Consider the following 15,449-nt stretch of genomic DNA (forward strand, 5'->3'; position numbering starts at 1 on the left):
TGAAAATGTTTGACTGAAAGCATCTAGTCATAGGTCTTTCATTATAATTTGACCATAATTGACTGAAAGCATCCACTCACAGAGGTCTTTCAATATAATTTGACCATTATTGACTGAAAACATCCACTCATAGAGGTCTTTTAATAAAATTTGACCATTATTGACTGAATGCATCAGTCATAGAGGTCTTTCAATATAATTTGACCATGTTTGACTGAAATCATCTAGTCATAGAGGTCTTTCAATATAATTTGACCATGTTTGAAAGCATCAGTCATAGAGGTCTTTCAATATAATTTGACCATGTTTAACTGAAAGCATCTAGTCATAGGTCTTTCAATATAATTTGACCATGTTTGACAGAAAGCATCAGTCATAGAGGTCTTTCAATATAATTTGACCATGTTTAACTGAAAGCATCTAGTCATAGGTCTTTCAATATAATTTGACCATGTTTGACTGAAAGCATCCAGTCATAGAGGTCTTTCATTATAATTTGACCATTATTGACTGAAAGCATCCAGTCATAGAGGTCTTTCAATATAATTTGACCATGTTTGACTGAACGTATCTAGTCATAGAGGTCTTTCAATATAATTTGACCATGTTTGACTGAAAGCATCCAGTTGCAGAGGTCTTTGAATATAATTTGACCATGTTTGATTGAAAGCATCCAGTCATAGAGGTCTTTCAATATAATTTGACCATGTTTGACTGAAGGCATCCAGTCACAGATGACTTTCAACTTTTATACAAATGATGCTTATCCATTATCAAATATGGCCACCATTACAAAAAAAATAGAAAAATACTGTACATGTTAATAAGTCTAATAATGGCCATGCCAATATGTCTAATACTGTACATTATATTACCAATATGTCTAAAACAAAACTATACATGCTGATATGTCTAATACTGTACATGCCATTATGTCTGATAGCAAGGAAAATTACTTCAGAGGCCTCAGTATGATAGCAAGGCAAATTACATCAGACACCTCAGTATGATAGCAAGGCAAATCACATCAGACACCTCAGTATGATAGCAAGGCAAATTACTTCAGAGGCCTCAGCATTATAGCAAGGCCAATCACATCAGACACCTCAGCATGATAGCAAGGCCAATTACCTTAGAGGCTTCAGTATAATGGCAAGGCAAATTACTTCAGAGGCCTCATTATGATTACAAGGCAGATCACATCAGACACCTCAGCATGATTGCAAGGCAATTACTTCAGAAGCTTCATTGTGATAGCAAGGTAAATTGCTTCAGAGTCCTCAGTATGATTGCAAGTCAATTACTTCAGAAGCTTCATTGTGATAGCATGGCAAATTATGTCAGGGGCCTCAGTATGATTGCAAGGCAATTATATCAGAGGCCTCAGTATGATAGCAAGCCAATTTACTGCAGAGGCCTCAGTATGATAGCAAGTCAAATTATGTCAGAGGCCTCACTATGATAGCAAGGCAAATTACTTCAGAGGTCTCAGTATGATATAACCTATCACATTGGTGTGCTGTTAAACAACAAGCAACCAACCAGTCAGATCTGTGTGTAATAACCACATAGAGACCAGCTTCATGTGGTTTTTCTGAACAAGCTTCTAAATATATGTTGATTTATGTGAATTGAACCAATTGCACTTAATTTTTGTCTGGCCTTTTGTAAGTAAAGTAATACATAGCTGTCATTTTTTGTGTGGCATTGGTAGTAACATTTCAGTGTTAATATTCTTTGAGGAAGTTTTTCTTTTAAGTTTTTGAGGAAAAGCAGTCTATTTCACATTTTCGACTCAGTATTTCAATGATTTTGGTTTTTTTACTATTATCTTTTAGTTCATATACCTGTTATATCTTCACTTGTTATATTTTTGTGCTTTATGTTTATTTGAAAGGGTTTATCTTCAGGAAGTTTTATTTTTAATTCTTTTAGAATTTACCATTAATTAGCACCATTTAGCCAGTTTCTTTCTAATATGCCGTTAAACTGCCTTCATACATACATACACGCACATACACACATACATACACACATACATACACACATACATACATGCATACATACATGCATACAGACTTATTGTGTCTACAGCTGGTTATTCAAATAAGGGTTATCACTACAAATAGTTATTCAAGTGCAGATTGTCACTATAATTGGTTTGAATTTCTTGTCATTGCAGTATCGTGTGCAGTGACTCTTCAAAGGGCACTGCTGAAGTACCTGAATCTTGTGTGTGAATATGAAATTGTTCGCCTGAAAGATCGACAGACATCACTTGCTTCAGCTCTCTCTGTGTTAAATTTAATTTTTACATCAGTTCCTCAATCAGCGAATCAACTTACCAAAGGTATTTCATTGCAGTTGTCATGAAATGAAATTTATCCCTCCATCCATCCATCCATCCATCCATCCATCCATCCATCACATTATGGCAGTAATATTAGGCAGCCTTTCCTCAAACATCAAGATTTATGTCAGATAAAGACTTTGATAAGGTATTTATTGAAAATAATTAGTTCTGAGCATCAGATGTCTTATATTTTCCTTAATTGTCATATATTTTTAGAGCAGCCCTATATTTTTTAATTTATTTTACAGATTTAAAAGTGCAGGAGAAGTATAGAATACAGTGTGTGTGTGTGTGTGTGTGTGTGTGTGTGTGTTTTCAAAGCTCATAATTGTATTATCTTTAATTTATGTACACCTTTCTTCATATATTTATTTTTTGTAATGGTATAGTACCCCTACCAATCTCAACCACTTAACAGTTTATGTTGTAGATATTTTACAGATTAAAAACAAAAATAGCTTGGATATCACTTTTATTAAAAATAAATATCCAACTACATCAGGACAATAAGCATAATAATGAGTTCATTTTTATCTGATTGGCTAATCTTTATACCACTATGGAGACATAATTTAAATCCAATTTTGGGCGATTTTGGCTGCTAATCACAGACCTACAGTTGCATTGATTGGATTGGATGTGGCATTGTTTTGATTGAAGACAATTATTAAATTGTTTTTTTTTTTTAATTTAAAAAAAAAACATGACTGTCACACCCAATTAGAACAGTTAACAACACATTAATGTGGACCATCATGTCATGGTCTCTACACAAACAAACAATCATATTTTTATGTGGACCATTGTGTCATGGTCTCTAAAAAAGAACCAATCATTTTTATTAACTGAATCAAGAAGAGATAAGTAATAATGCACTAAATTTTTATAATAAAAAATAAATAAAATAAAATGTAATATGGTACCCTATATACTCACTTGTAAGTCTAGGCAAACTGCAAACAACAAAGATCCTGATCTGCCCTAACATAATCAGGGTTCATTACACTAATTCACGATTTTCTTTAACAAGACTGTTCAGCCAGTTGAATTTTGGTTACATTGCTCACTCTGTGCGCGAAAGTAACACACTCCAGGATTCAAAATTTGTTCAGTCGATTTACGTCTTCATAAATTACATATTTCTGAAATAACAATGAATGTTAACCTATCTTCCAGATCATTATAAAGCAACTTTAGGAAATTAATTATTGTTTGAATTTCATCATTAAACAATATTGTAGTATTTTGCATTCGTTGTTTTCTCATCTAACCTGTATACAAAATGTTAGTGAAAATAGGTCTTGGAAATCTTATGTTTATGGTCTTTGAAAGTTTGGGAAGAGTCTTTGAATTTATCATTCAGAGATCAGTATGAACCCTGATAATGCACCTTCAGATCAGGGTCTATGTTGTTTGTTCTAATGATTACTCCTAGCAAACTGCACAGACCCAGATCTGCTGGCACATTATGGGATGGCAGATCTGGGTCTGTGCAGTTTGTCTTTGGACTTGTCTTATTATGGAGTATATATGGTAACACATTGACTGAAATCTACCAAAAATCATTTTGCATCCAGTATTGTATCATATTTGATTCCTTAATAGGCCTCACTTTTGGGCAGCGACACTCAAATGACACCACAATTGGATGAATCTTTCATGATGACTAACAAAAATGATAAAAAATTATTGTTGTAAACGGTAATTTCTTGATCACATTAAATTTTTCTAGCTAAGTACAGGCAAGTATTTTCAGGGACAATAAGGTACCTATTTGCAACTGAGTAAAGTAAACTTCTTCATGGTTTAATGAGACAAACACATAGACCAAGTGTATTCTCAAATGTGAGTTCATTAAAATAAATTATTGTAAAACAACTTATGAAAATTACAAACAGCATGGGAAATTGTCACCAGTCCAAGCCAATTTCACAACAGACTGGGGCAAAAAATGAGTTGCCAGTCCATCCGACCAGTTGTATTGTTAGGCATATCAAGTAGATTTGATTTTAAAGTATAAATTTTTTATGATCATAATGGAAAATATTAAAAACCATATGAACAATGATACCATTGAATTGTTTCTGATGACCGTTTGTGAATCTGGTGGATATGAGAATTACTCTCACTTAATTTGCATTTGCTAGATTCTTGTAACTCCAAATAAAGACTTTTCTGCAACCCTGTGATGTCGCATGATGCATGCTGCTTGCAATTCCCAACATCAGCATCTGGAAATATTTGGCTGCATGGAAGTGACTAGAGACTAAGAAAAATAAACATAGCAAAGGAAAGAAAAAGAATTATTCCAAATTAATACATCTCTTTGTAAGAAAAACAATAGTTGGGTTACAGAATTCAAATGGAAAAGAAAAAAACAGGATGCATGCTAAGATCGTTTGCACTGCTTGCCATCACATATGACATTTGAGACTTGGAGAATTTCACTGTGAGCTTTTCATAATGTAGCTAAAGTTACGGAATTGGTTTTGAGCGCAAATGATTTCCACACCATTTGTATCAACATAAGAGCAACACCACTCGTTTGACTTATCCTAAAAATGAGTGGTGTGTACATCTAATCAGCCATGTTGGCATTGGAGCTATGGAAGAATTCATTTTTGTTACAGGCCTAACCAGTTATGGGAGCCATTGTGTGCAATAGGGAAACAAACATAGTCTACTGTTTAGACATATTATATCACAAAGATGTGTTAGGTAAAATTGGCAGTTTAAAGAAAACTGGATTATGTGGATGATGTTTGAATTGGATAAATGCATCTACATTTCAAGATGTTGATGTGAAAATTAAGTGAGCTGCAGATGCAGATATCTTTCGTAATGCTGAGCCGAAGGAAATATAATCATTCAGCTGCATTCGGCTTGATGTGGATGAATTTGGTCCAGTTCCAGTTCCAGAAATCCACTGCTGGAACTCGACATTCGCAGACCTAATTTCATGAGCAGCTCTGTGTTGGATACCACAGCCTCATCTTTGAAGGCTGGGTTTAATTCTGATAGTGTCATTGATGACAAGTTAGTGGATGTTTTGATCCTGATTCTTTTTCAGACTACAATTCAGACTGGTCATCAATGGTTAAGTCATGATGACCAGCCTCTAGATGAGTTATATTTGGATCTAGATCAGCTGGACAGTGAGCATCATTGTCCTGGTCAGTAAAGAGTGGCCATTTCGTGCTGAATTAAATAAATTTGCACTGATATAATTATCTTATTTTATGTTTTTCTGTATGTTCCATGTTTCAGTGTGTAGATGACCTTACTAAGGGCATGTCTACATAAGTACATATAAATAACTTTACTGTGGGCATGTCTGTCTGAACAGGGCCGACTAGGGGGCAACCAGTGATATATCCCTGGGGCCCATACGCATAAGAGGGCCCGGGCCAAACAATTTATAATTTTGTAAAAGAAACATTTTGTTTGAGCAAGTACTAGGAGAGGCCTGGGTGTTTCTTACCCCAGGGCCCATGATCGTTCTCTACAGCCCCGTACCTGAATAATATAAATAACCTTACTAAGGGCATGTCTACCTGAGTTTTCATTGTACCATTGACTACATTTTATTTTCTTGTATAATGAAATGTAGGACTACTTGCCTATGGATGGGACCAGTAATATTTTCAGGTTATTGGTCTTGTAGGCTTGATCGATTTTCGGGCAAGTTTTACGGACTGAATATAAGGTAATATTAATTTAGCAAATAATATTTGATGCCCAAAGACTTACAGTGAATAAGGTTCACTTTACTTCATTTCCATAGTCTATATATTATTTGGTGTTTCATTATAATACGGACATGTCACAGAATCAGAAATATATTATGAATTCATTCTAACCACTCTAGTTTACAGCAGATGTTAATGGTAATCAAGATAGTCTGCCACTTGAAGCATTTTTTATCTGTAACCAAGTTATCTTGCTGCACGTTTCTACAGTTACAGTGACTGTATCTATAGTTACCAAGTGTTATAGATGGCTTGCACTTAGGATAAGAAAGAATGATTTTAATTTCAGAGTCATAAGTCAAAAAGGTAATTGTGACTGCAAAAAAAAAAATGGTTTGCATGCAATAGTATTAGTTCTGTGTCACACACCTGGATCAACATTGTTGATGGCTTGCACTTGTGGTAAGGAAGAAACCCATCAGATTTGGAGTCAACATGTTAAGAATGGGTTTGCTTACACTAACATAGTTTTGCATCACAGACTTGGACCTTAATGTTTGGGATGCCTTGCACTTATGTTAAGGAAGAAGGCTATTAATTTTAAGATCAGAAGGACACAGGTTATTTTGACTGAAAAAATAGAACAGTGGTTATGCACAAATGTTTCAGTTATCTACAGTATTTTGTATTAAAAGCATGCTTTAATAAAATGGCAGATGCATCAAATGCAAAAGGCAGCATTGACTTTATAAGTTGAAACGTATAATCATAGTTGCACCAAATATAAAATATAGTTGTTGAGATTTTGTCAGTAACTTATATTAGATTGTTTTGTTCAAATAAATATTTTACAAATGCAGCTATTGGTGATATGTCATCGTGTGAGTGATGGTAGCCTATTTCAGCCTTAATAAGAACAATATCATGGCTTGTAAGTGGTGAAAAACTATCAGTCACTGTAAAGGATCCAATCCAGGACTATCATGCAAACGGTATATTCAGCTGTGGAAATTTATTGGCAGCTTGAAAATAATTGATTACCATATCCATAGATGAAATGCATTCGTGTTTCCATTGTCACTGATTATTGTTCTCTATTTTGTTATGCATTTGTACTGTCTGGGTTCTTCAAAATGCATGCATCACTGTATTCACATTCATTATGCATCTTTATTTGTATTCATTCTGCATTCTAATTGCATTTTATTTTCATTTAGCATGTAAATTTACCAGTTTCAAGGTCAGTACTATGCTATGAAAATTGTTGAAGACCAGGCCTGGAATTTATTTTTAAAAATGTTATAGCTTGTGTCTCAAGCAATCAAAAGGTACTTTACATATGAAAGGTCCATTGATTGACTGAGACTGGAAGGTTGGTCTCAAATTCAACCTCTGAGTTTATTGCTTCCAGGATGGTTCTTTTAATTAATGATTTTTGTTTATTTCAGATGAAGGTCTGTTTAGAGTGTTTCTAAAGATTCTTGAGCCTCTGTACCCAAAAGTTTTTCCTAATAAAATGTCTCAGTGTAATAAATCCGAGACAGATAAATCTAACAATGCATCTGACTCAGGAATGCATACACGTTCAGATGTTTCAAATGACAACACATCAAGCCAGCCAGATCATGGGCAGGCAAACAAAGAAGCAGTCAGGACTACAGATGAAGATCATGTGACTTCAGGGGCCAATGATAAAGAAGCAGACAAATCGATGGTGTTGTTCAATATTCTCACAGGATTCATAGGAGATTATCTAATGTGCTTTGTTCAGCCAAAGGTATGTCAGTGTGATTTGGATGATGATGTAGAGTTCCATGGAACTTTTAGCAAAACTTCCAATCATTTACTTAACACATAAATCATAATGCGAATTCAACCATTCACACTGTAGCAATGGTATTGTATCATGTTCATGTGTATGTGTTTTTCTGTTCTCCGTTTTCAGTATAAGGCCATATAGAATTACCTGTGCCAGTCTGTTGTATCATTTCATCCATCCTCTCTGTCTTTGCATTGGGATTTCATTTCTGCACATTGAATTTGTATTGGGGGGGTAACTGCACTTTAAGACATTATTGGCTATATCATGCAGAGGAAATAGGAGCTAAGTGCCTTTCCCATAGACACACCAGGACAGCTAACCTGGACTGCCCATGGCAGATGTTGAACCTGTGACCCTTTGATTACCAGTCCAGCACTCTGCTAACTAAACTACAGTGGCAACATGCTCAATGAAGGACTTGAAATCAAGTTTTGTATGAGGGTCTATGCTTTAAAGAACTAGGTCAAGGTTGATGGTCTTTTTGCTGATTTGTGGCCAACCTTTATGTATTTATTGCCTTGCACCATGAGTTTTGTTTCCACACAGTAACTTCAAAAGGAAACTAAATTAAATATGAGGCAGAATATTAAAAGAACTTGAGTTAAGTTAAACTGAACCAGGTTTTTTTTCAGTTGCATAAAGGTGGGATGAACGGAGATGAATGGACATGGACAACACGTCTTGGTATCCATTCTGCTCAATCCATTTCCTTTCTCCTTTTTGACCCCTACCATATCTGTGTGATGGGTATATAGTGATACAAATGTCTGCCCATCTCCTCACATCATCTCCAAGCACATCATGTCTGTCACAAATTAAGTTTCTGCTCAAGAAGATCACCACAGATTGAAATTAAATGTTGTACGAGAATTTACATTAAAAAGTGTTGCTTTTCACAACTTTCTGGCAGAATTGTGGTTTAATGGCCCTGTTTGACCTAGAACTTTGCTTTTCCATTTTATTTCAGCTTAGTAACTTTTGAAGGACTTCTTCAATTGAATTCAGATTATGTATGAGGCTATGCATTGTAAGACTTGCGTTAGATTTTACCACTTTCAGGCAAAACTTTATGGAGTTGTGTGCCTTGTTTGACTTAGAACTTTGCCTTTCCATTTTGGTTCAAGTTATCTTTGAATGACTTCATGGACTTGATAAAAATTTGGTATGAGGCATTTTAAAAGAAAACATGGTTTTTCCGACGAAATTTATGACCCCAGTTTGACTTAAAACTTTACCATTCACTTTCTAATTAATAACTTTTGATGGACTTCATGGATTGAAACCAGATTGATTTGAAGATTGGAATAAGGTGCCCTAAGATGAGTTTGATTCTTTATTTTGTCATATAGCAGAAGAGCTTACGGTATATTGTCTGACATCTGTCATCCAGCATCGGTCTGTCAGTTAGCAAAGTTTGTTAATGCTGCTCCTTCTAAACTACTTGGAGGATTGCCTTGAAGCTACACCCACATTTATCCCATGGTCTAGTTGGTCCTTGAAGCTACACAGATATTCATTCCATGTTCAAGCTGGTCCTTGAAGCTACACATTGTCTAGTTGGAGGATTGCCTTTAAGCTACACAGAGATTCATCCCATGGTCAAGTTGGTCCTTGAAGCTACACTTACATTCATCCCATTGTCTAGTTGGAGGATTGCCTTGTAGCTACACACACATTCATCCCATGGTCTAGTTGGTCCTTGAAGCTACACACACATTCATCCCATTGTCTAGTTGGAGGATTGCCTTGTAGCTACACACACATTCATCCCATGGTCTAGTTGGTCCTTGAAGCTGTACTTACATTCATCCCATTGTCTAGTTGGAGGATTGCCTTGAAGCTACACACACATTCATCCCATTGTCTAGTTGGAGGATTGCCTTGTAGCTACACACACATTCATCCCATGGTCTAGTTGGTCCTTGAAGCTGTACTTACATTCATCCCATTGTCTAGTTGGAGGATTGCCTTGAAGCTACACACACATTCATCCCATTGTCTAGTTGGAGGATTGCCTTGTAGCTACACACACATTCATCCCATGGTCTAGTTGGTCCTTGAAGCTACACACACATTCATCCCATTGTCTAGTTGGAGGATTGCCTTGTAGCTACACACACATTCATCCCATGGTCTAGTTGGTCCTTGAAGCTACACACACATTCATCCCATGGTCTAGTTGGTCCTTGAAGCTGTACTTACATTCATCCCATTGTCTAGTTGGAGGATTGCCTTGAAGCTACACACACATTCATCCCATGGTCTAGTTGGTCCTTGAAGCTGTACTTACATTCATCCCATTGTCTAGTTGGAGGATTGCCTTTAAACTACACACACATTCATCCCATGGTCTAGTTGGTCCTTGAAGCTGTACTTACATTCATCCCATTGTCTAGTTGGAGGATTGCCTTGAAGCTACACACACATTCATCCCATGGTCAAGTTGGTCCTTGAAGCTACACACACATTCATCCCATGGTCTAGTTAACTCCATTAAAAAAAATAGAAAACAACAAAATGAAAACAACTTTTATAAAGAAAACACTAGTTAGACTATAACCAAACTTGAAAGATTCTGGCAAGAAAACCTTTTAAATTTGCACAGTGATACCAATCCATCATATGACCAAAGTTGTTAAAAACAAGAACGTTTAAATGACTTCATTTCATAAACTGAGAAACAGAATTTAACAAAATTTGACAGAAAGCATCTTTACAAGTATGCCTTTAAAATTTTGTGCAAATGACGCAAAACTGCCAGCAAAGATGGCTGCCATTACAAGATATAGATAAACCTTGAATGACTTATGGTCCAATTTAACAGAAAGATTTTTTGTAAAAAGACCTTTTATATTTGTACGAATGACACTGATCCAGTTTCCTTTATCATTACCATTACTAAAAATAGACAAAACTGAAATGTTATTTGTTTGATAAGACATCATTGAAGAGAATGTGACAAAATGTGACAGAAGGAAGCCATGCGTAAGGCTTTTAAAGTTTATGCAAATGATGTTGGTCAGCTGTCATCCAATTTGTATTATGGATGCTATAACTAAAAACAGAAAAAGGTTGTTTATGCAACTTCTTAAAAACCGCTGAACCAGATTTGATACAAATTGACAGCATCCGAGCTTAAACACCTTTCAAGTTTGAACAAAATATGTTTATCCACCTTTCATTATGGCTGTTGTTACTAAAAAATAGATAAACCTTTAAAGGGCTTATTCTCCAACACTGCTGGTTAAAAGTTGACCACCAAAAGCATGGACGTGCATACAAGAAAAATACCAAAACCTCTGAATATCAGAAAACATAATGCTAACCCAGATTTCTTGGCCAACTATTCTTGCATTGGACTTTAGGTAGCTGTCAGTAAAGTGAGCAATCTTATACCCACTTGGGCCTCTTTCTTAAAACATTGATATCTGTGCTCATTTCTTAGGTATTACATCACATTTATTTATTTGTAGTGGTATTATTATTACTTTACTCATCAATCAACATAGCATCATTTCTATCAGCAAATCCCTTTCTCTTTCTGCATACATGAAAACTTAGATATCCTCTATCTTCAGGACAGCACAGATACTGAAGAGGAAGGGAAAGTTGTTCCTGATCTTTCTCATATTCTAACATACCTGGATGAGTCCTGTAGCAGATGCCGAACCAACTTCCTCATTCTAACTCTTTATGGAATGAAAGGAGATGTGGACTTTGTTGACAAGTTTAAATCCTGGTCAGAGAAGTTCAAAAAGAAAAGACTGACTAGAATTATCGAAGATGTGATGGCTGGAAAGGTGATAGACAGAGAATCAAAGTCTTCAAGTATGGATAAGGACAGAAGATAGTGTGTGATCAATTTGTGAGAATGGGATACTTGGGTAATGAACAGAATCTTGCAAATTGGATATCTGGATTGTATGATTAATGGATATCTAGTCTTTGATTGCTGTTTGAGTACATCTAGCAGGATTCCACTGCAGATTGATATCAATATAATGACACCTAGATTAATACTAGAGTATCTGCAAGGTGTATCTGGTTTCTGCTGTCGTTGATGAATATCATAATAGCAGAATACTGGATTGATTAATGCCATAATATTTAGAATATGTAAATTGGATGATATCATGATAAATGATTGATGTCAGACTGTCTAGATTCTGTGGCTGATGAATATCTAATCATTTGACCTTGAGATCTGATTGGTGTCAGACTGTAGAGTATGTGGCTGATGGATATCTAATCATCTGACCTTGAGAACTGAGTGATATCAGGCAGTCTCGATTCTGTGGCTGATGGATATCTAATCATCTGACCTTGAGAACTGAGTGATATCAGGCAGTCTCGATTCTGTGGCTGATGGATATCTAATCATCTGACCTTGAGATCTGATTGATGTCAGGCTGTCTCGATTGTGTGGCTGATGGATATCTAATCATCTGGCCTTGATATCTGATTGGTGTCAGGCTGTCTCGATTGTGTGGCTGATGGATATCTAATCATCTGGCCTTGATATCTGATTGGTGTCAGGCTGTCTAGATCTGTGGCTGATGATAATCTAATCATCTGGTCTTGATATCTGATTGATATCAAATTAAAAAGATTATCAATTTGATGATACCAGAGTATCTGGACTCAGTGATTTTAAATAATCAGCATTCTTTCTCAATCAATAATTTTGTCTGGATAATTAATTGGCTACATCCGTTTTGCAGAAAATAAAACAATTGAAACAAAAGAGAGTTAAGTATCTGAATGGAGTAACATCCAAATAATTAATTGCCCATATATTTAACACTCGTTCCAGTATTGAAGAAATAAATGAAGTAATTCCTACAAGCATGTTTCATTGGTCATAGTCATCCTGTAATTCCTTTTTTTTAAAATGGGATCTATACAAGCCCTATATTTTTTTAATTGTCCTATAATTCCTTTCTTAAAAGTTTTCAGCTTTTGGAGGTTTTTAAATTTTTTATGTCAACTTTCTGTTCAGTATTGTGTAATATAACAAATTTGGAATATCTAGAAATCTGTAAAATATCATTTATCTACATAATGAAATGCATTATTTTTCTATGTGGTTACAACTCATCTTAAGATTATATATTTTCATACTGTTAAATGACCGCTCCTCTGGCCTAGTGGTTAGAGCGTCCGCCTCAGAAGCAGAAGGTCGTGGGTTCAATCCCCGGCCGAGTCATACCAAAGACTTACAAAAATGGTACTAACAGCTGCCTTGCTTGGCGCTCAGCATTAAGAGGTTAGTGTTAGGACTGGTCGGCCGGGTGTCAGGATAATGTGCCTGGGTGGGACATCATGCTACATGTCTGCGGCATGATGTCCCAGTGCTAGACATCACTATAAACTGTCACACTGCAGACATTGTAGCAATAAGATTGAAAAATTGTTAAAGCTACAATAAAAATCCAAATCACACACACACTCATACTGTTAAATAGATGTCATCTTGTTGGTTCTATATGTTTATATTTTTTTTCATTGGAAAATTATTCAGTTTGTTTCTTGTAAATACCCTATATTTTAATCCAAAAAAGTTCTTTCATTATCTCATATATATATATATATATATATATATATATATATATATATATATATATATATATATTGCATGCAAGAAATTCTTATTTTCCCTGTATATTTTGTACCAAGAGTGAGGTTGATTTATGATATTGTCGTGTTTAGGCACCTACATCATATAAGACATGATAGAATTGATGGTCGCAGGTTGCATAATGGTTTGAAAGGGTGCAGGTCTAAAAGGAAATGGGATCATGGAACTTGAAAAGGGGAGAGAATCCATAGCATGCTGGTAATACAGTCACCAAAAGTATTTTCCATATTCAATATTTGAAAATGGCTAGTTCAGGTCAAAGTGATGAGGACAGGTTATCTTGATTTGTACAGGTAAAAAATGGTAGGAGAAGGACATGTGTAACTTGCTTCATTGATCATTGAAAGAATCCATATATTATACTAAAGTATTCAACATTTCATATAACATGCTGAAAGTTGTGAAACTGTTCCAAAGGAGATGGGTAGCAATAAACATATAAATTTTCTTCAGTCTTGTGTTGTATTCACTTAAAATATATTTTTAGGATGTAGTAAAAGCTAGAAGTCACTCTTATGCTTGGTATCAGAAAAAACAAATATTTTAATCACTTTGCTTGTTCATTGCTGCTTGAATTTTTAACGTTTGCAGTGATTGCAGTTGGATTTAATAGTGATGATATTTAGCTGTACTGGTTATTGAATAGAAAAGCTTACGGGATGGCTTATTGTCCATTGTCTATTGTCTCTTGTCCAACATCTGACAGCACAATTTTGTTATCACTACTCATGAACTGCTTCAGGGATTGCCATGAAACTACAGATTCATGCCAAGGTCTAGTTTGTCCAGAATGCAAATGGTGCCACTCAGAAATCCAGTATTACCACCACAGCAGCTATCGTGAAAATCTTGTTGTCACTGCTCCTCATGAATGTATGTTCATATTAACAAGGGATTTTCTCTAAACGACTTCTTATGATATCTAGTTGGTCCTAAATGAAAATGGTGCCAGTCTGATGTCCAGTCTGATCACCATTGCAGCCATCTTGAAAGTCTTGTTTTTGGTATTCTTTATGAACAGAAAGACGTATCAGCAGGTCATTTTCACAGGAAGACTTTTTATGGTATCTGGTCAGTCTTAAATAAAAATTGTACCAATATGGTATCCAGTTTGAATGCCAGTGACCATCTTGAAAATCTTTTTACTACAACTTCAAAACTGAAAAGCCAAATCAAAATAGGGTTTTCATCAGAAGACAAATTATGCTATCCAGTTTTTCATGAATGAAAATAGTGCCAATCTGGCCTCAAATATAGCTTCCACAATAAATATATTAAAAATCTTGTCACAAATTCTCATGAACAACTTAGGGTTCTCACCAAAAGGATTATAATGCTGTCAAGATTGGCCTAAATGAATATGGTATCAATCCTGCATCCAGTAGGACTGCCATATTGGCTATTGTAAAAATCTTATCAATCAAGAATATTAGAGATGGTTTCAACACTTAGCATTAAAACTAAGTTATGATCTTGTCTTAAATTGTTGTTTCACAGCATTATGTATACAGGTGTGTTAGTCATAGTTTTCAGAAAAGTTGAGAGTAAATTTGCATGTTTGTGAAACATGCTTATGCTTTTAGGAATACCAGTCCTCTTAGTTTAAACCATTTATTGGATGAAACACTCGAGCCTAATTTTGTGAGAAATGCATCCTGTTGAATGTAGCAGTTGGATACATGTCCACATTCACTCCAAATGATAAAATCTGAATTCTCACCATTCCAGTTGTAAGGCATTTATGAAAGCTAACAATAAAACCATCATCTTAGATCTGTCATTACAGTATCATATCCTGCAATGTGGGGTTGTCAGTGGGTGTGATTACCTGCTTCAACACTGGGTTGTCAGTGGGTGTGATTACCTGCTTCAACACTGGGTTGTCAGTGGGTGTGATTACCTGGTTCAACACTGGGTTGTCAGTGGGTGTGATTACCTGCTTCAACA

General features: G+C 35.4%; 1 protein-coding gene across 2 annotated transcripts in view; it reads left to right on the plus strand.

Moving 5' to 3' along the window:
• LOC149784904 (protein saal1-like) overlaps positions 1-13,950 on the plus strand; it is a 62,084-nt gene extending 48,134 nt beyond the window's left edge. For both annotated transcript variants that reach the window (XM_089978497.1, XM_089978498.1), the window contains exons 10-12: positions 2,183-2,350; positions 7,491-7,819; positions 11,443-13,950. In XM_089978497.1, coding sequence (XP_089834623.1) covers positions 2,183-2,350; positions 7,491-7,819; positions 11,443-11,715 — 770 coding nt within the window. In that variant the 3' untranslated portion in view covers positions 11,716-13,950. The remainder of the gene's footprint in view (positions 1-2,182; positions 2,351-7,490; positions 7,820-11,442) is intronic.
• The last annotated feature ends 1,499 nt before the right edge of the window (positions 13,951-15,449 follow it).

This window comes from Sinohyriopsis cumingii, chromosome 13, assembly GCF_028554795.1.
Source record: "Sinohyriopsis cumingii isolate HCF-2022 chromosome 13, ASM2855479v2, whole genome shotgun sequence".
Taxonomy (NCBI): domain Eukaryota; kingdom Metazoa; phylum Mollusca; class Bivalvia; order Unionida; family Unionidae; genus Sinohyriopsis; species Sinohyriopsis cumingii.